The sequence below is a fragment of the Callorhinus ursinus genome, unplaced genomic scaffold, assembly GCF_003265705.2.
Source record: "Callorhinus ursinus isolate GAN/ISIS: 27379988/994484 unplaced genomic scaffold, GSC_fseal_2.0 scaffold7, whole genome shotgun sequence".
Classification (NCBI taxonomy): domain Eukaryota; kingdom Metazoa; phylum Chordata; class Mammalia; order Carnivora; family Otariidae; genus Callorhinus; species Callorhinus ursinus.
The window spans coordinates 62,198,489-62,220,168 of NW_027397069.1; the positions used below are offsets into that span (position 1 = coordinate 62,198,489).

Below are 21,680 nucleotides of genomic sequence, written 5' to 3' on the forward strand. Positions count from 1 at the left end.
CTCCACTGCCACCACAGCTTGGTGTTAAGCAAAGCATCACTTACCTAGAGAGCAACAGCCTCCAATTGGTTTATCCAGATTCCCTCAATGCTCCCTTTAATCTATTCCTTCATTATACCTAAAATGCTCTTGAAAATTGTAAGCAGATTATGATACTTATAGTAGACAAAATAACAGACACTCCCCTTAAAGATGTCCATGTCCTAACTCTCATAACCTATGACTATCACCTTACACAAGAATGACATTAAATGAGAGAGCTTTGCAAAGGGAAGACTATCCTGGATTATCCAGGTGGGCTCAATCTAATCTCATGAGTCCATAGAGGAAGAAAACCTTTCCTAGCTGTGCTCAGAGGAGGATGTAACTACAGAACAGTCTGAAAGATGCACTGTTCCAGGTTTTAAAGATGGAGGAAGGAGGAAGAAAGCCAGGAGCCAAGAAATATAAGTGGTCTCCAGAAGCTGAAAAGGCAAGGAAAATGGGTTCTCCTCAACAGCCTCCAGAAAGACATACAGTGCAGAAGCCTTGATTTTAGCCTGGCCAAATCCATATTAGATTTGTCATCTATAAAACCATAAGGTAATATATTTGTGTTGTTTTAGGCTCATAAGTCTGTGGTATTTTGTAATGGGGCAGCAAGAGAACACTAATACAATACTCTTCTAATTATTTAAAAAACCCAACCCCTAGTTTTCAAACTCTACATGATTTGGTACCTGTCTACCTATCTGAACTCTTTAAATGTTTCTCTTTCCTTTTATTCTTATCCATCTACGTATGTTCCCAAAATATGCCAAGAAATTTCTCTCAACAGTGGTTACTATTTCAGGAATGTGCTTCCACTGTCCCCAACATTTTTCTCAAACCCACTGAATTCATCTTTTTTTTTTAAAGATTTTATTTATTTATTTGTCAGAGAGAGAGAGAGCACAAGCAGGGGGAGCAGCAGGAAGAGGGAGAAGCAGGCTCTCTGCCAAGAAAGGAGACTCTATCCCAGGACTCTGGGATCATGACCTGAGCTGTAAGGCAGATGCTTAATCGACTGAGCCACTCAGATGTCCCTGAATTCATCTTTTTGTTCCCAGTTTAAGTGTCTCTCCTATGAAAAGTCATCCCCAACCCTCAAATTAAATTAGTTTCTTCTTCTGTAGTTTCTCATAATAGTCTATAATTTTATTCTTAGAATGCAGCATAGCTTGCAATTTTATGTTTAAGTGTGTGGTTTCCATAAATGTTTCTACCTTGCTAGAATGTTAGTTTCATAAGGACAGGGATGTTTTGTTCACTATTATATATCCCCAGCAACTAGGATGTAATAGGAAATCATTCTAAATATTTATTCAACAAATATATAATTAGGAATCATAAAGTAAATTGAAGGAAAGGTTAAATTGGAGGATGGAAGAAAAAGAAAGGAAGAGGAGAGGGAAGCTTTTGTTGGTACCTTTACTAATACTGAAAAGAGACACGTATTTCAAAAAGTTGACGTTTTTAAGAGATATTTGCTAGGAATACCTGGGCATGATTTTTACCTGTAAATAAATGTGATATATATTATGCAACATCATTATCCAATAAAAATTCTATAAATATTATGATGACAGTGTTTTAGAGTACTTATAAGAGAAATTATAATGCATCCACATACAGGATTACGACTGATACATTAAAAATGATTCCAAGAGCAAGAGAAAATAACAAATTTGTAGTACTGAAAAACTTTGACGTGAATGTAATGATTTACTTAATAAATATTAACTTTATTTCTAAACATACAATAGATAAAAACTGAGTGGTAAAAATATTTCTATATAAATTATTAGCATAATCTTGTTTCCTGAAGATACAATTCTAAAAGTAAAATTACTAGCTTAAGGGTTATAGTTTTATGCTATGTAACCTGCACATCTTTGCATTCTAACCCTTCAGAATTTTGTCCAATTTGCAAATTATGGTATATATATATATTACATATATATACACACACACATATGTACCTTTTTAAAGATTTATTTTAGAGAGAGCAAACACACACGATTAGAGGGGAGGGGGATGGGCAAACAGAATCTCCAGCAGGGTAGTCTGATGTGGAGCTCCATCTCACGACCTTGAAATGATGACTTGAGCCAAAATCAAGAGTTGGATGCTTAACCGACTGAGCCACTCAAGATCAAGGTATATTTTTGCTTCAATATAAATTTGGTTATTAGATTTAAATATATTTTCCTTATCAGTACTGTACATTGCTTTTCTTTTGTTAACTGTTTGATGCTTTCTACATGTTTCCCTTAGCATGATACATTCTTTTAAATGATCTGTAAGAGCTTTTTATTCATTAAGGCTATTAACTTTTATCATATACATGTAAAAGTTCTCCTGTTTGCATTTGTTTTAAATTTTTTTGATATTTTCAGACTTGGAGATATACAAAACTCCTATTTAGTCATATCTTTTACTTTAAACCTCAGCTTTTGATGTTATAATTTAAAACACCTTTTTAATACAAATATTAACTTCAATTGTCTTGAATTATGATCAGTTTCATTTATACCTTTAAATTTAATGCATGTGAAGTATATCTGGCATAATATATGAGATAAGGATATAAATTAATTTTTTCAAATGTTTGCCCATTTGGTAACCTAAATACCATTTGCCAAATGATACTTCCTCTTCCCTTTGACTAGAAAAGTTGTATTTATAATATACTACATAACATATATAGTACTATATACTAATGTATATACTATAGGTAATACATTTATACTATGAGAAACATTCATACAAATTCAGCCTATTTATAGGCCAATCATGCCATATGCCTATTCTTTTACCAGTACTACATTATCTTGACTTTTTATTTCCAGTGTTAATTCTTTTCCCTAATAATGAATTGTTAGAGGAAACCAATATATTTATTTATAAGTTCACCTAAATATTAACTTTATTCTTATTAAACCTAAAGTGAAATGATTAATATAAAGCTTCTACAGCTTCTAGACCAAGTTAGCAATAAAAGTTTCTTATCCCTGTTTTGGCATGTTTGATAATGAAATACATTTTATGGCTAACATCAAGTTTTAAAAAAATTGTTTAGCTTTCTCACTGGCTTACTCATCTACTAACAAGTATTTATTTAGTTCCAAGCATCATGCTGGGTGTCAGGGACTATGCTCTTGAAGTACACATTCCAATAAACAACTAAACGAATAAATTGTGTAAATGCAAAAAAGGAAATGAAGAGGATGTAGTGGTAGAGAACAGGCTGGTCACAGAGAGGAAGCTACTCAGCTACAGCAGTCAGGGAAAGCCTCTGTGAGGTGGACACCTTCAGGGAGACAACTGAAGGATGAAAATGCACCAGTCATGCAAAAAATAGGAAAGAGAGAGAACCAAAAACCAGAAACAAAATACAAAGATCAAGAGGTAGGATAGTGCTTGTGATTATTAAGGAAGGGAAAGACAGTTTTATTGTGGTAGCATAGTGAGCAAATGGAAGAATAATATGAGAAAGAGCTGGAAAGATAATCAGCAGTCAGATTATCTGAAGCGCCTGTGATATTTTTACTCTACATGCTATCAGAAAATTTTAAGTAAAAAAAATTACATATATATCATTTACATTTTAAAACAAATTGTAGCAAAACTGTAATAAATCGAATAAAGATCAGTAAAGAAAGAGGTAAAGAAACTACTTTGGAGGCAATTGTGTATAATCCAGGTAAATTAGAACTACAGTAGTGTGTCACAATAAAGTAAGACATTTTAATTTTGTCCCCTAAATCACAGGAAGCCTTTAGAATTTTTAGAAAGAAAAACTGCTTTATTATATTTGTTATATGTTATAAAATATTATATGAAAATATAATATTAAATATAAAGTATGTCTCATTACTTTATTATATACATTAGTGTTACTTTTTATTGTCATCAGTAACAGACTAATGACTAAAGAAAAGAAGTCCAAAGAAGAAACTATGGCAGTGCTCCAAAAAGGGATAAGACTTTGAACTGAGGGACTATCAAAGATAAAAAAAAAAAAAAAAGAGGCCAGAGAGCTAGTTCGGCATTTTTTAAAATGTTCAATAATGAGCTGAAAGAAGAAAGTGAAGTGTGAAGGAGTTGAAGAGTAGTCCAAATCAGTGCTTCTCAAACTATCAAACTCAAAGCGAAAATTTACTTTTTTTTAACCATCACTGATTGACATTTTGAAAATGAATTAAAAATAATTTAAAAAATTAAGTACACAAAATAAAACCACAAATGTTTTTATTATTTGACTCTATAGACAAAAAATAAATTTCAATTTAACCAGAACAAAGATAATATTGGGAAAAGAAAATAATTTTAAAACTGTTCATCATGCTGTTCACTGAAAGTGTGTTTATAGGTGACCAATATATGCAAATGTTATTATACTTGTGAATTTTTCCCATTACACATCATAAACAAAGTTTGAAGCAGAATGACTCCCTAAAAGAGACTCCTATATAAATGTTTTATACAAAAACTGGGGATATAAATATTTAAAGTTGATAATGTGACAATGAGAGCTTTTTGCTTTTTAATTTATCTAATCCAAGTTGAACAGGCAATAATGCCACTCATGGGAATAACATATAGCTAACCTTTTGTTTTATTTTAATATTAGGCAGAGTAGAGAAAGCAGTGTCACAGAGGTATGTTCATGGAATGAATATTCATTTTAAACTTTTATCCAAAATGAAACTAGAAAAGCTGTATCTTCAAAATTTCCCTCAATGCTCACCAATGCCCAATTCCAATAACTTATCTTGTATTGTTATAATCAAATATAAATTATATTTCAATGAAAGCAATGAATTCCATTTCCATGAATCTCATGTATGAATCTTCTTCTGGTAGAAAATTAAACACAAAACATTCTATCAAAAACATAAAATGTCAGGAGATAAATTTTCAAGGGTGAGCAAAATCAAAATCATCCTTAAAGATCAAGATACTTTCTTGATAATTATATTAAATAATAATTATTAAGTAATGAAAAATGTCATAGAAATTGTATGCTTCCAAGATTCTTTTTGTCCTTTGATCTTTTCTGCTACTAAAAAACATGTTGCAATCATTCCCCATTTGTAAGTACTGAATTCATTAAAAATATTTTACAGATCTGACGAAAAAGCGAGTTCTACTAGTCTTTAAAGAATGGAATCAAACTGGTTTCTTATTCTGTAAAAAACACCAAAAGTTGACTTTGTAGTTCCAACATCATCACAGGACTTTTCCTTTCAATACCCACTGTACCACAGCATACCATAACAGTTATTTATGATCAGCTTCCATATTATCACATAGTAAAGAAAATAGCAAATTTACCACAACAGTCTTAAAGTAATTCAAAATTTTATTATGCCACTAAGAACACTGTACAGTTAAGCTAATATTGTTTTCACAAGAAAATATCCTTGATAAAGAAGAGCACTGATATTCTGATATAGGCTCCTGAATCTGGGTAACTATTCTAGAATATCTTCCAGTCACTACAGCTAAGCCTTTGGAATACCTTCTATACGCACAAACAAAACAAAACAAAACAAAACAAAACAAACAAAAAACCCTCCAGACTTTTAATCTAATCTAATTTAATCTAATTTTTCTTAGTTCACAGCTAGATGTTTATAAGCAATAAAGCTGAATTTTTCCTTTATTTCAACATCATGTTCAAAGGTTGCACATTTATTATAAAAATCTGTGCATTCATCAAGTTGTAACAAAAAATACTTCACTGCTTTATTTATTTATCCTATAAGTTGGTCTTCTATATCATTAGCCAATATATAGAAACACTGAACTATGGTATCATCTGGAGTGCAGGGTCCTCTTTAAACTCAAGTTACTGGAGGAATTCAGTTCTTTGTTGTTGTAGGCTAAGTCTCCCACTTACTTGCTGACTGTCAGCCAGGTTGTGCTCTCAAGCTCCTACGAGGTGATTTCAGGTCTTTGAACTGCAGTCACCTTCATCTCAGCAATAAAGGACTTCCTTCAAGTCAAATCACTTTCACACTCTCAGTCTCTCTGAGTTCCTTTCTGTAACCAGCCAGAGAAAATGCTCTGCCTTTACGGTCTCATGTAATTAGGTCAGGACTATATGGATAATCACTTTCTTTTAAAAGCAACTATGCTATGTAATACAACATAGTCACAGGAGCAAAATCCATCATATTCACTGTCCCAGGAATCATGCAGGGTGTGTACATGGGAAAATCTTGGGCGGATGGGGACGGGGAACAGAATTAGGCCTACTACAATCCTTTGTTCTGCAGAGTAATCCCATGTCAACCCTACCCAGAGACATCATATCAGCTATTTTATTTTTTATCTCTAAAACTCCCAACTGGTTCTTTTTAAAAAATCTTCCATTTTTTTTTCTCATTACATTCACTACTTCTTTTAGATTGAAAAGCATTTTGAACATACTCATAATAGCTGTTTGAATGTTCTTATCCGGTAGTTCTGCCATCACTGTCCTTTGAATCAGTTTCTATTGAATGATTTTTTTCCCCCTTATATAGCACATTTTCCTGCTTCTTTAATTTTTTATTGAATGCTGAACACTGAATTTTATGTTGTTTGGTGAAAAAATTTTTTGTATTCCTTTAAACAGAGGTAGAACTTTGACAGAAAGTTAAGTAACTTATAGATCAATTTGATGTTTTCAAGTCTTGTTTTTAAGCTTTTTTTCTTGTGAGTCTAGAGAAGCCTTCATTTTAGGGCTACTTTAGTCTCCTACTAAGGTGTGGCTCTTCTGCAAACTCTAGTGAATGCCACCACTGTGAATATTCTTATACATATAATTAAGTATCATAATTTGCAGATGATAAAGAAATGTAATGAAATACAAATATAAAAACTGTATTTTACTCTCAAAAGCCAAATAAAAATACAACATATCATATCTCCATGAAACCTGAGGTATATACTTGTCTGCAAACAATTACATTATGGATATTTATTTTATAACAATTAATGAAATACGAATACCCAAACAGGTCAGGAGATGAAGTCAATATTACCTTTGTAAAATGAGTGGGCAAAGCTCTGCTCAGGAATTAACTTGGCAAGGAATCCATGGTTCAAACTTGGATGAGGGATAGATGGTATGACCACAACTGCAGAGAAAATCATGGAATCAAATTTGAGCCAGCATGTAGCAACCTGCAACATGGTCCACTGGAGATCCATGACAACTCTCTATTACTGCAACATGCAAACAATACTAGCAATAAAGACTGCATCTCTGGGGGAAGGAAAGAGGTTATGTATTAAGAGAAAGGAGATATCATACACTTGTTAAGTAGAGTAATTTTAGCAACATACAGAAAGACATACACATACAAAATCAGAAGTGGAAGGCTGACTAAAGTATTGCTTGTTTTATACATATAAAGCTGATATGAATGCATTTAAAATGAAGCAAAAGTTGATTAACATAATAAGAATCTTAATGTTTTAAATGGTCAAAAGACATAAACTGGAATGGTAGGATAATGTTTAATTTGAAGAATAAAGTTGAAAGTATACTACAATGAAATAATATCATGTTTATGTGTTCAAAGTAAATGTAGCATGCAACAATAAAGTACTATAGCTAAAACATAATCCATATTTCCACAAAAGCAAGGTAAAGGAGATATGATATGCTCAGGGAAAACAAGATGCAGAGATTTGACCACTAATTTCTACTCATTTTTTAAAATATCCATTTTATTTATATATCATATGCATTTATTTAGGAAAGACAATTTCAACTACAAATTAATCTAATAGTACATGAAATAACCACTAGGTTACCAAGAATACATTGCAAACAACCAAGAAACAACCTTGATATAAACACATGGCAGGAAATGCAACTGATAGAAGGCATTCCATGATATTAAAATATTAGTTGCCAGAAAATGTGTTTATCATTTTCAAGCAGAGTAGGCAAAGCTGATAATGCAAGAACTCCCACAACATGAGCATCTTCTCTAAATAAAAGAGATAATATGATCCAAGATGGTTCATTGTTGTCTTTAAGTCTTTGATTTTAATTGAAGCAACTTTGGTATAAAGTTTAAAATGTATGTTGGCTTATTATGAATCTCTGACAGAATATTTAGATACTTAAATAACTATACACTGCAAAAGAAACACAGAGAGAGTGAGAGAGAGAGAGAGAACAAGCAAGCAAAAAAGAAGCTATCTTTGAACTTGGCTATAAAGATTTATATTTTGGCTTATTCTTGGTCTTGAACTACTCTGTAAGAATCTACTTTCATGTTCATAAAAGTTAAAAAGTAATACAATTAAAATATATCAGTTATTTGCATATTAAATAGTAAATGATTTGTATTAACATATGGAAAACATTAAACCCAAACTGCACTGATAAAATGAGAATATAGCAAATATCATGGAAATTCACACATTTTTATGGAATTAAAGAGTATTAAATTGGCATTTATATGCCAACTACTTATAAATATTTAAGATGATAATGAGTAGGACTAGTTTAAAACTGGATGGGATGTAAAAAGGAAATAAAAAGGAGATAAATGATGACAAAAATTCAAATAATTAAAAAAATAGTACCTGTACTTGTTGGCGAATTTATTTCTTGTCTGATGTTTCTACCTGGTTGGCTTCCAGTTCTTGCAGTCTCTCGCTGGGGTTCTAATATGTCACGATACTTGGAAACCATCAGAACCGAAATGAAGTAAACAACAGCTAGCGCCAAGAACTGTGCCTGCTTGCTATCATCCTGTGTAAAATGAAAAGGCAGTTCTGACATTCAAATTTTTGAAGTTACCAGAGTATAAGAAACTACTATTTCATCTTCTTTATGGAGGTAAAATATGACATTTAACTTTTATTAAAACTTCTAAGTATACATTGTTATTTAATTAGTATCATTTAAGTATAAATACAAAACTCCAGAAATATATCGTGAGTTATAGGTTGAAATTTAATTTCAAAAAATGAGAATGTTAAAATTTTGCATTTATGCCCCCAAATTTTATTCTTTGTCCTCTTCACCATTACTATCCATTACTTCCATAACTACAGAGTATGTCTATTTATAAAATATACAGAAAGCATAAGGATGAAATAATATCTGAATAAAAGTCAATAGTTCCAAATGTTATAATTTTAAAAAATAGAATAAAATTATAATTGAGATACATGTACAATTCTAACATATTACTACCTTAAGAGACTTTGTTGAGTACAAAATAGGGGAAACAGAAAATTGAACTTTACATACAAGCTCAATATGAGTTAGAAGTATGATATGGCAGCTTAAGAAAAGTCAATGCAACCTCTGACTGCATAAATAAATAAAAATAAGTAACAGTCCCACTATTGCACCCTGGAAAAATGACCTCTAAAACACTGCCAATATATGAGGCTCTAAACTTCAAAAGCTCAATGACAAAAATGGAAGTTTTCCCAGTGCAACAAATTGGTAAAAGGTATGAAAACAATTGGTGAAGTTAGGATACAGGGAGAGTAGTTTCAAAAAAGCAGACTGCAGGGGCACCTGGGTGGCTCAGTTGGTTGAGCATCATATTAATTTCAGCTCGGTCATGGTCTCAGGGTCGTGGGCTCCACCCTCATAGGGGAGTCCGCTTGAGATTCTCTCTGTCCCTCTTCCTTTGCCCCACCCACGCCCTTTTTCTCTCTTTCTCTAATAAATAAATCTTAAAAAAAAAAAAGCAGACTGCAGTCTAGTAGAAAAGATAGCTCTATAAGTATGCTTTGTAAAATATAAAGAGCTGCATGTAACCTTGAAAGCCTAGATAACTATATTATAGGGAAAAAACTGATAAGGAGGCAAACTTATAACCTCTAATACCACTTTCAAATTAGCCTGTATCGAAGGAATCAAATGTAAATGGTAATAAAGTCCTTTTCTAAGCTAGGTAAAGGTGACACTTCAAACCAAAACTGCAAGTAATGACTGTGGCCCACAGATAATAGGTAAAAAATGTATGATATGAATAAGGAAAGCAGACCTGCATTAAAGCCTAGCAACTCCATTAAAGGTACTTTTTATTTTTACTTCATTTAAGCAAAATGCAAGCAAGATTCAGAATGTATGTGCATTTGTCAGAAAAGAAAGCAAACAAGAAATATTTACTAATAATTTAATACTATGAAATGGGATTAGTACAGCTAATACAGAAAACTACCAAAACAGATTGAACTTGTTCTGGAATATTATAAACTTAGTATCTCATACTCTGAGGGTGACAGGCAGCTTTCCTAGAGATAGTTTCTTAAAAGTGTTTGAAATGCATACTCTGCATTATAATGCTGATGGAATAAATATATAGAGAAGGGACAAAATCAAATACTTAAAATAGTTATTATAAAGGAAAATGAAGTGCAATCATATCAACAAAGAAACTGACCAGGAATGAATTCAAAAACAGCTCAAGCTGTGATAGACTGTGATATTCTACAACATTTACATTTCCACTACTGGAAACTCAGGGCCAGGCAATTAAAAAGCATGTGTGGAATGAATGCATGTTAACTACAAAGTTGCAGAGTTGCAAACAACAGATATTGTGAAGTGTCCTAGCCAAGCTAACATCTCCCATATATATGGCATGAAAACAGTTGCCTTTTCTTTTCAAATCCAGATCTGCAAACCAATTGTGCTGCTTATTCCCAGAGAGTTCTATCTTTAAAAATGAAGCACAACATCTGGAGAACAAGTAAATTTTTATACAAATTAATTGTCTTGCCTACATATTTTATTCTTATGAAGACATAAACTCTTATGTTTCTCCCATCTGCATAAGAAATGGGTCCCTCCACTATTCAATCTTGAATCAGTAATATAATTAACTCTGAAATCCTTTAAAAATTTTAATCCTTCAACCAGGATGTCAAAAACCTTCTATATCAACTTTTAAGGATTAAAATTACTTCAGTTTATATAATTTTGTATATAAAGGACCTAGTATAGAAGAATAATGAATTTGTTTTCAAATTTTAGTTTATTGGGAACACTGGAAACAGTGTTGATTTTTAAAGTTTAATTTTATTTCTTACCACATAGCAAATTTTACTACACAACGCTTTTGCCTAGATTTAAACAGTTCATGTGAGTTTAAACCAGCAATGTCTTCATAAGAGAAAAAAAGCAAGAGCAAGATATATATATATTTATTGCATATTGTATGTATATATGTATATAATGTACATATAGTTTTCCTTAAAAACTTAATTTTTGATCTCCTTTGTGAAATTAAGGCAATTAAAAATGACTACTGATTCACAAAAATTTCAAAAGTCAAGTATAATTCTTAGCATATCTACAATTGAGTCTAAAATATATCAACTGTCAAACACTTCCAACAGGTGATGGGAGGAATGCACTTGTTGTTAAGAGCACCAAGTGGTGTAGAGAAGTGTTGAATCACTATATTGTACACCTGAACCTAATATTACATTGTATGTTAACTAACTGGAATTTAAATAAAAACTTAAAAATAAATAAATTAAATAATAAAATAAAAGTGAAAACAGTATTTTAGAATCTATGAAATATGCTGATGAAAACGAGAATACTTTGGAGAGGTCTACCTTAAGGTTCTCACCACCTCATACGACCTGGGGGAATCTTAAAATTTCTGAGTCTTAAATTTCTCTTAATCCTTAAATGGAAGCTTATGATAATACATATTAAGTGTCTGAAACATATTATAAACACAAGTTGTATTATCTTTATGATGTTTGGAAGGTACATCTGGGAACACTTAATTCCCATCCTTCGGGAAGAAAGCTAGGCACCGTTGCTGGGTTATCCAACATATTTAACATCTAGGAGTCTTAGAAAAAATTATCATAATCTACCATAATAACTAATGCAGAATTTACTAACAATGTAAACATAATGTCACACTTAACATAAACCCCTTGTATGTTAGGTCTGAGTGTACCTCTTGGAGATGAGGATATGCTCCATGTTTTAATCATTTTTCATTTGAAAAACATTCTTTCCATAGCATATTTTTTCAGGATGAATAATTCTAACTTCTAAATGATGAATCTATTAGTGATTTTTTTTTTCCAAGTCTGGATTAGAGTCCAGATTATTATAAGACTCTTATATCATTTTTATACTATCATGCATTTTATCTCCATTTTTAAAAAAACTATTTTATTATTTATTAATTACAAAAGAAATATAGGTTTATTACAGAACCTGTAATATTATGTTTTTTGAAAACACAAAAAAGTATAAAATACTAAAGTATAAAAAAAACTGCTTACCTAGAGATAATCATTAATAGCCCTTGGTATATTTTTTCTAGTCTTTTTTTTTAAAGGTACACATGTACGTGTACATACACTCAACATAAAAATGTAGTATTTGTGTAATATAAGTACTTTTGTATACTGCTGCTTTCCCTTAAAATATATAATGACCATTTTTCTATGTCACAAAATTTCCCTCAAAAATATGATTTTAATGGCTGCGTAGTGTCCCACTGAATGAATATACTATAATCTATTAAGCTGAAACTCTACTGTTAGGTATTTGTAACATTGCCAATTTTCCTGTAGGCATCTTTGATGAGCACATGAAGTCAGGTAACTTCTGGGTAGAACCACTGGGTCACAGGGCATCGATATTTTAAGAGTTTTAACACATAATGCAAAAGAACTATTCAGGGGGCACCTGGGTGGCTCAGTTGGTTAAGCAACTGCCTTCGGCTCAGGTCATGATCCCAGGGTCCTGGGATCGAGCCCCACATCAGGCTCCCTGCTCAGCCAGAAGCCTGCTTCTTCCTCTCCCACTCCCACTGCTTGTGTTCCCTCTCACGCTATCTCTCTCTCTCTCTCTGTCAATTAAATAAATAAATAAAAACCTAAAAAAAAAAAAAAAAGAACTATTCAGAAAGTTTATCCAATTTAAACGTCTACCAGTGATATATAACAGAGCATGCTTCAATGCACCCTTGCAATGCTGGGTATTATTATTTAAAATTTTTATTTATCTAATACTAAAAATATCTCACTTATTTTAATTTGCATTCCTTTGACTACTGGTGATACTGACTTCATCATGTATTTGTTACCTTATCTTTTATATTTTATGTCCACCGTCTAATTTTCTGTTGGTATGTTTGTAATTTTTCTAGTAATTTATAAGAACTGATACGTATTAAAGAGAGTGACAATTTTTCTGTTGCAGATTCCTACCATGCAGTATTATGCTGTGTGTCTTACATATGTTTTAACCACTTTCTAAAGTACAAAGTAATCATCCAATTTATTGTTAAATATAAATTTAAAATACAGACTTTCTTACTCTTGATCTCAGAGTCCTGAGTTCAAGCCCCACAGTGGGTGTGGAGCATACTTAAAACAAATAAATAAATTTTCTTCTGTTTCATAAATCATCAATTAAAATAAGAAAAACAGACTCCAAAGTGGCTGGAAAACAATAACTATGTTAAGGAGTAATGTCAATATTGAATCTGCTGTGAAATACTATATATGTTTCTACGTGATTTGTGAAAAGGCCAATCTTATCTTTACTTGAATAAGTGATCATATAACTGGGGTGTTCCAAGAAACCATCTCCATAAGCTACCTTTTCCTTAAGCTTTACAAAGCTACTTTTGTAACTTAAATTCTCATAAATACCTATCATTTTTAAAATGTAGATCTTCTTTCAAAATAGCTGCCCCTCAAAAAAGTAATTGCCAGTAACACCTTAGTGAATTAATCCCTTTTATCCATAGTACAAGGAACGTTGATAATAACAAAATAGTACCTAGAAATGGAGCAAGGAATACAAAAGAGAAAAGTAGGTGATTCAACACAAAGTGAATCATAATTTTTCAAGGTTATCCCCAGTCTTAGTATACACACAAACTAAATCAAAATTTTACATCACCTAAAAAATTGATGTATCAATAAGCTTTCAGAGAAAGCAAAGGCTCAATCATTCTATAATCAGAAGTCTGTCCCAAACCCTACAATTCCTGACATTAGGACATTTAGTTGTACTTGCAGCTTTCTTATAAAATTTAAATTATTTTACACAAATGATAGTGGAAGATTTTTTTTCTGGAAAATCAAGCAGGTATGTAACTTACCACATCCCGAAAGACGACGGCACGAAGACGATTAATATCAACATCCTGAAGAAGTCTATCAGGATCTTTAATAGGAGAAAGGTTACCTGGAACACTTTCTAATGGAGTCTTAAAAAAGAAAGAGAATTGTTAAAAAGAAAATAGCACAATACAGAAACTTATATAAGAGAGTAATTTCTAGTATCCTTAGGCATTACCTCCCCATCATTAACATTTATTGACAATAGCACTCTATGACCAGACGCTTTTTCTGTTCTCCTCTCCGCTGCTGTCACAGTTTCACCTACTCGTAGTGTTCTTGTTCTTCATCATCACAGCTACCGCAACAGACTCAGAAGAGGAGTAAGACTGACGTGGAAAAGAGACTGATCTTGGACTTCAGAGGATTTGAACTCAAACTCTGCTGCGTAACCTTGGACTTGTTACTAAAATTTTCTGAGCCTCACTTTCCCAATCTCTACTTAATCTCTTTGCATCATTGGGTTCATTTATCCACCACGCTTTTATAACATACGAGATTACTATATTACATTGCATGAGATTTTATATGTATAAGTATGTTATGATCTACAAAAACCTAAAAAAGGTAAACAAAAAAATTCAATAGCCTTAATATTAAAGCTGAAAGACATTAAAGATCATAACGACCAAAAATCCTTTTTAAAGTTGAAGATACAAAACCTGACAAATTTTAAGTTAATGTCTCACATAGCAAACTAGTGAGAGAACAAGGTTCCCTGAAATTCAGTCTAGTACTTTATCACTTATACAACATTTTAAGAATTATGTGGATTAATTAGATCATATACATAGAGTACCAAATACAATTCCTGCAAATAGAATAACTTGTTACCCTAATTAAAAATAAATAGACTTCCTTCTAATCTTCTATACACTTCAATTATGATATTTCACTCTTAAATTAAGATGTTTGATTCCTCTGCAGCACAGAATAGTGAGAAGAATATGGCTTAGTTATTTGGTTTCCATTATAATTCCACGACTTACCAGGATATGACCTTAGGTGAGATATTAACCTCTCTGGACCTCAGCTATATCATCTAAATAATAAGCTAATAATATTTATCACAGGATGATTAAAGAAAATAACACATTGTTTACAGCAGAGATGAAAAGGACACAATTTATAGCATAGATGAAGAAATTTATAAATATTTTAACTTACATATATCATTTTACATTTTATAAAGTATTTCGATATCCATAATTAAATTTGATCTTTATAAAGACCTTTTATGGGTAAAGCTCCTTTTTACAAAGTATAGAAAGTGAGGTCCAATGAAGATGTATGACTCAGTCAAGTCTACACAGATTAGTATTCATCAAAATTATCTATGGTTCACTTACTAAAGTCACATAAAAAAATGCATAAACACAAGGAGAAAAAAAAACCCTCCCTCGCCAGGTCCACTGACTCACTTTCTTAAAATGTCTTTTCTTATCAAGTCCACTTTTCCCCTAATATTTCTGTATCTATAGCTTATTAACCATTTTTCATTGCCAAGGTTCTTGCTAAAGAGACAGTGCCTAGCTCAACTAAATTACTACAAAATTCCTTCACATTGGACTTTTCTCTCCATGTTCTGCAGAGTAATAGTTGGTTTGACAGCCTTGGAAAGCTCCCTATTATCTAGTGAATTAGTTACAGACACTTTAAGATCAAAGCTCTCAAAAATACTAATTTATTTATTCATTTCATGAGTATATAGACCTGCTGGAAAGAGGAAGGGAATTACTATTAATTGAAAGTTCACTGTGTGTCAGGAATTAACTAAGAACTTTAATTCCTGCTTTTCATTTAGTTAATAGAAATACCTCGTAAATTAAGATTTGTATCTATTTTAAAGCCTGGAAAACTGAGTCACAGGTGACTAAGTAATTTGTCTTGGGTCACAAAACTAGTTACAGGGTAGAGCCAGCATACAAACTCAGACCTGTTTGATTCTAGAGTTACTGCTCTTCTGACAGAGTACTGCTAGTGTTATATATACATGCTCTGGAATTACAAAGATGGATAAGATATGTACATACCTTCAAGTAACTTACAGTCTACCATGCCTACACAAATAACATGAGGCACTCTTGCTGATGTGTTCATATTTAATTTTCTAAGCAATGGAGAACACTTTGGAGACTTGTTAGCAATAAAATATGGTCTGATTATTTTAGGAATGTTTTCTGACAGAATTGAAAAAGAGGCTACAATATATATTAAATATATGGTTGTTCTGTTTGAAAGTTACAGAATTTTGAAGCCAGAACTATTTAAATGAATTAAACTTCTATTTCATATCTTCACTTATTGAGCAGAAAAAAGGTTTGTAAATATCAAATATGAGACATACAGGGTTTTATGAAAATATCAAATAGAGGAAACTACCCTAGACTGGGGTGGCAGCAAGGGTTTCTGAGAACATTTTCCCCAAAGAGCAGCACTTAAGCTGAAGCCAAGAGTCGAATGGATTTTAACTGGATGAAAAGTAAGGATGGACCCTTCAAGCAAAGGGAACCTATGAAAAAGTCTGAAGAAGAAAAAAAAAAAGATTCTCTGATGAACTAAAGTCTATCATGTGACTAAAATGGCAAAAGCAAGGGGGTAAGAGGATATATAAGCTGCTATTGGAGAAGTAAAGCCAGGGTCAGTCATGCAGGACCATAAAAGTCATGTTAATAAAACTTTGGATGTGATGCAAAGGGTCACTTAAACCTGTGATAAAGAGCTAATTTAAAATGAGAATTACTGGTATATTCCAAAATACACTATTCATTCATTTCCTGGGCATTCAATAATATTATGGGAGTATCCATCACCAAAAACATATCCACTTAAAAAGTATAATTCATATATTGAGCTCTGTGAAAATACATTAACTATGAAAAATAGTAATAACTAAGAACTTTCAGAGCAATGTGTACTGATATCCTTACAAAAATCCTATGAAGTAGAATTATTAGTACCTTCATTTAATAAACAAAGAATGCAAGTCTCAGGTTAAATAATCTTGGTAATACAATTATGAAGAAGAAAAGCCAGCACTGAAGAAGCCTACAGCAGTCTGATTACCAAATCTTTGCTCTTTCATTACACAATACCATGTTACTTTTTTCTCAGACTTAAAAAAGCAAATTTTAAGGTACATTATATTTAACATAGAAAATGTTTAATTACCTTTGAAGCTGCTGTGGCAGTCACACTTTGGGGAGCTTCCTGAGGTTTACTGCTGCCATGGGAAGATTTGCTCCCCCTGTCTCTCTGTCTCTGCCGACATTCTAAACAGTTTCTCACAGCAACACAACAAACTATTTAAAAACCAAAAGCATATTATTAATATAAATTCTTGACTCTGATATGTTGAAAAGAGTTGCTAGCTTTTTTTTTCTTTCTTTCCCTTTTCTCTATTCATTATTCCTAAAACCAACTAGAACAAATATTTTTAAAAATTACAAAATACAGTAATGAAAAGTATATATAAAACATGTGTAGTTAAAAAATAAAAACAACACACCCATATACTACCAACCAGCTGCAGGAACAGAATATTACTGAAGCTCCCAATATACCCCTTCCTTATTCTATCCCCCCCATCGTTTAAAATTCTGAATTTCACAGATCAATAAAAACTTTTTGAAACTTCATATTCACATTTGATAAGCTGTTCTGATTGACAAGACTTCTTCAGTAACATGACTACTTGGTGACTAACTGAGCACAGCTCCCCATTTCAGGAAGTGACAGAGCACCGCAGTGTAGTCTCGCGAGTCCCAACACCCACCTTTCTACGTGGTGGGAAAGTCTACAGCCCTTGGCAATAAGCATTCCACATGTACAAGCTTTTCACTTATTTACTTATTTTTAAGAAGTCATAGAGTAATAAATAGTACAGGTTCTGGAATCTGACCACCTGAACTTTACTCCTGGCTCTGTCCTGTATGAGCTATGTGATCTTGGGCCAGCGGCTTAAACTATGTGTGCCTCAGTTTCCTCATAAGTAAAATGAATATAAACATAGTAACCTCCTTACAGGACTGCTGGGGATTAATTGCATTAATATATCTATAAAGTGTTTAGAACAGTAGACAGTACATATTGATATATAATTGCTTTGTTATTATTCACTTATAGAACTTTCCTATAGATGACAAAAAAACAAATTGGCTATGAAATACTGGGATAAAAATGAAATTAGCAGTAAAACTTTGAAATATATTCAGAAATAAAAGCTCAGAATAACCAAATAAATGCTGGTTTTAAGATACTGAGGTATTTAAAAAAATTTCTCTGTCCCAGAGTTAACTCTGTCAGCTATTGTTAATTATCAGTGAATATGTCCATAGCGGCCACAGTAAATTATGCCACACCTGTTGGTTGTCAGAGAGATCTCAATGTGGTCAATCTCTCCATTAGGATGATTATGAAATGATTCCACTTAACCTGCCCATCTTTAAGAAATACAAAAGGAAAAAAGTAGGTTTCACTCCATCATTCTTAAAGCAAGTTATTATCCCTACCTTGGACCAGAACAATTTATCCCCTGAAACTATACACATGTAGATTTTTATGTAATTTTTAAAATTATGGTTAAAAAGAGTACACGTCAGAAATTTCTTCCTATGTAATGCCTTACTTTCTTGTGTCCTACTCATGCTCTAAGGCAAGTATAAAAACAATTGCTTGCTGGTCCCTTGTAAAGTCTAAGTAGTATAAATAAATTTCCCCTTTAAGAAAGGTAGGCTATGTAAGAATGGATGTAAAGAGAAGGACTAAATTTACTAAGAGTTTTCAGTGCTATCTTTTCTTTGCAACACAGGATTGTAAATGAACAGTATAGTAAAGTAACATTTGTTACTGTTAACTGCTTACTCTGAGAAACAGTGACATTGGAATAGTCAGTTTTATCCTTTGGCATTCTGTGTATAAAAACTATGTTACTGGTCTTCCGACATATTTGTGGGTCAGGACAACTATTCTATATTAGTTCACCAAAACAGGAGTCCTAAGGGGATTTACATTAAAATCATGTCAACGAAAAATGTTACAGTCCTATTGATTTTGAAATAATTCAAAATATATTTGACTTCATTTCAAACTATAATCCATTAAAGATGATCAGTTTCATGAAATCTCCAATGTGATGATACCACAATTTTTAAATTTAGTAATTCTCAAGAATTACAAGGTAATCTCTATACAACATAATCATTAACTTGTATCATCAATATTTTATGTACCACAGAGCATCAAAAAACTAATCTATAGGTAATTATTTAACATGCACCGTTATTCGTAACAGACTTACCTAACCTTAGGCACTGTCTCATTAAACCTCCAGAAGACATGTTTTTTTCAGCTTCAATCTCACTAAAATTTAGAGAGCTGGCAAATACAAGTACATCAACCATAGCCATCAATCGGCTGAGGAAAGTTACTGCTGTCTCAGCGGACATGCCTTGTGTCACTTCAATATTTTCCAATTCCGTCTTTAAAAAAGTAGAAGATTTAAGTCTTGTTTAAAATTTGGAAATATAATACATATACATACATGCTACAGGTAAACAGTAGTTCAGCATATCTAGTATATTTTCTAAACAAAATAAATCATAAATTATAAACTGATTTCACATATCAAAAGAGCTGGGTGTTAAATTTAATTAGTTTACCTATGAATTATCCTTGAATAAAGGAAAAATCTATTTTTAAAATGAAGGATAAATTTAAATGTCATCACTTACAAAACTATATTCCAAACTTAAGATCATTTCATAAAGATATTTAGGAATAATTACACATCTGTATTTTACTACTTTTGTCTTATTTTATTAATAAAGATATAAAATAGATACTTTCCTAAAATCTTCACTCTCATTTATTAAAAGATATGTTTTAACTTCTCTTTAGTATGAATGTATGATGAGTAATAGTAAAGATATATGGCACTTCCAATCGGCATCAAAATGAGACGACTGTTAAATGAGAACACATGATAATTTCTTACCCATTTCAGAATAAACTAAGTCATTAGGTATCTCATACATACAATAAAAATCTAGGGTAAAAATAATCAAGAAAATCACTAATTCCTCTAAGGATATTAATTTGCGACCTATAAGACACTAGCAATAAGAAGAATCAGTAGCATTTTAGTTAGGTACAGCTATACTTTCACTAAAATATTGTCCATGATAAAATATAATTTCATGCTTTCAAAGGGAATGTCACAACGTAGTATTTCTGGAGATGTGTAACTTTGTATTTTATAAGCAACAGCAACATTTCTTATTTTAGTTTTCATTCTGTATTATATAACACTTTAATTATTTTGGTTCATTATAACTAGGCCTCGTTTTCTCAGTGCCACAAGGGGCAGAGAAAAGTAAGAAATGCTTTATAAAGAAAAAGTACTACTGCTTAAATTTTCTGAAAATGGGCACACTAGCCATATCGATTAACCTTACTTCTTTACCAAATGATAAATTCAACTACAAGGTAAGCATATATTATAGGTATCTACTCCTATTTAATGTTCCATTTTGATATTGTTTATGCCCATCAGTCTACCTAAACAGATTCCTGCTCACATTAAAATGGAAATGTCAGCAGGAAATACTGATTAAAAAAAAAAAAAACCTCTTAAAACACTTCTTGAGCACAAGATGGATAATAAAAATGATAAGTGACTACTGCAAGCACTATATAACTAAACTCGATTCTAAATGGGGTATAAAATGTAACAACCTTTCTTCCTTCCATTTAACAGCAAAATAGTGTTAAAACCATTCTCTCCAAAATGAGCTTGAAAATAGACAAAAATTTGTTGTCAATTGTTGATTTACATTATGCCAATTCAGTATCCGTGGTCTAAAGAAATAATTCATTACTTGAATTTCTTAAATACTGATTCCTTATTTCCTAGCACTTCATTGATATACAGCATTATTTCATAGCATGAATTAAAAATCTGTGATCTCAACACAATAGTTGATATTAAAAAGCAAAAAAAAAAACAACTTCACATAAAAACTCTTTTAAATCTCAGTTAATACAAGTGTCTATAATGGAATGGAAGATCTGGCCATTACTTAGGTCTATCAAGTATTCTAAATAAATTTTCAAAAATATTAGAATTCTATAATATCTATAGATGCATTCTCAAAGAAATTCTTTATTTTGAATTATTCAAATTATAAGATTTATTTATTAGTTATCACTTTATTAGTTAACAGTCTTAGTTTCACGTCTTTTGTGGTCTACTAGGTCTAACCTTCAAAATATGTTTTCATTTATAAATGACTAAATTACATACAGAAATTAACAGAATTATTAATCAGCCATGTAATTTGCCAAACTGTTATCTCTGACTAAACAAAATAAAATTTTAAAATAAAAAGCATTCTTAACACAAAAAACCAACAAGGGAGTTCTTAATTAATGCCATATAAAAGTAATTTATAATTTTGCTGAAATGTTATATAAACATTACAACATACATTTAACAATAAAGATCACTCACATAT

At 31.7% G+C, this 21,680-nt stretch overlaps 1 protein-coding gene across 10 annotated transcripts in view; it reads right to left on the minus strand.

The window, feature by feature from the left end:
• Window positions 1-21,680, minus strand: part of NBEA (neurobeachin) — a 686,692-nt gene that overhangs the window by 434,153 nt on the left and 230,859 nt on the right. For 8 of the 10 annotated variants that reach the window (XM_073894682.1, XM_073894681.1, XM_073894680.1 and 5 more), the window contains exons 25-29: window positions 19,466-19,646; window positions 17,338-17,468; window positions 14,148-14,255; window positions 8,617-8,785; window positions 7,056-7,151 (exon numbers count right to left, since the gene is read on the minus strand). In XM_073894682.1, coding sequence (XP_073750783.1) covers window positions 7,056-7,151; window positions 8,617-8,785; window positions 14,148-14,255; window positions 17,338-17,468; window positions 19,466-19,646 — 685 coding nt within the window. The remainder of the gene's footprint in view (window positions 1-7,055; window positions 7,152-8,616; window positions 8,786-14,147; window positions 14,256-17,337; window positions 17,469-19,465; window positions 19,647-21,680) is intronic. The other 2 variants (XM_073894686.1, XM_073894688.1) reach the window with 1 other exon arrangement.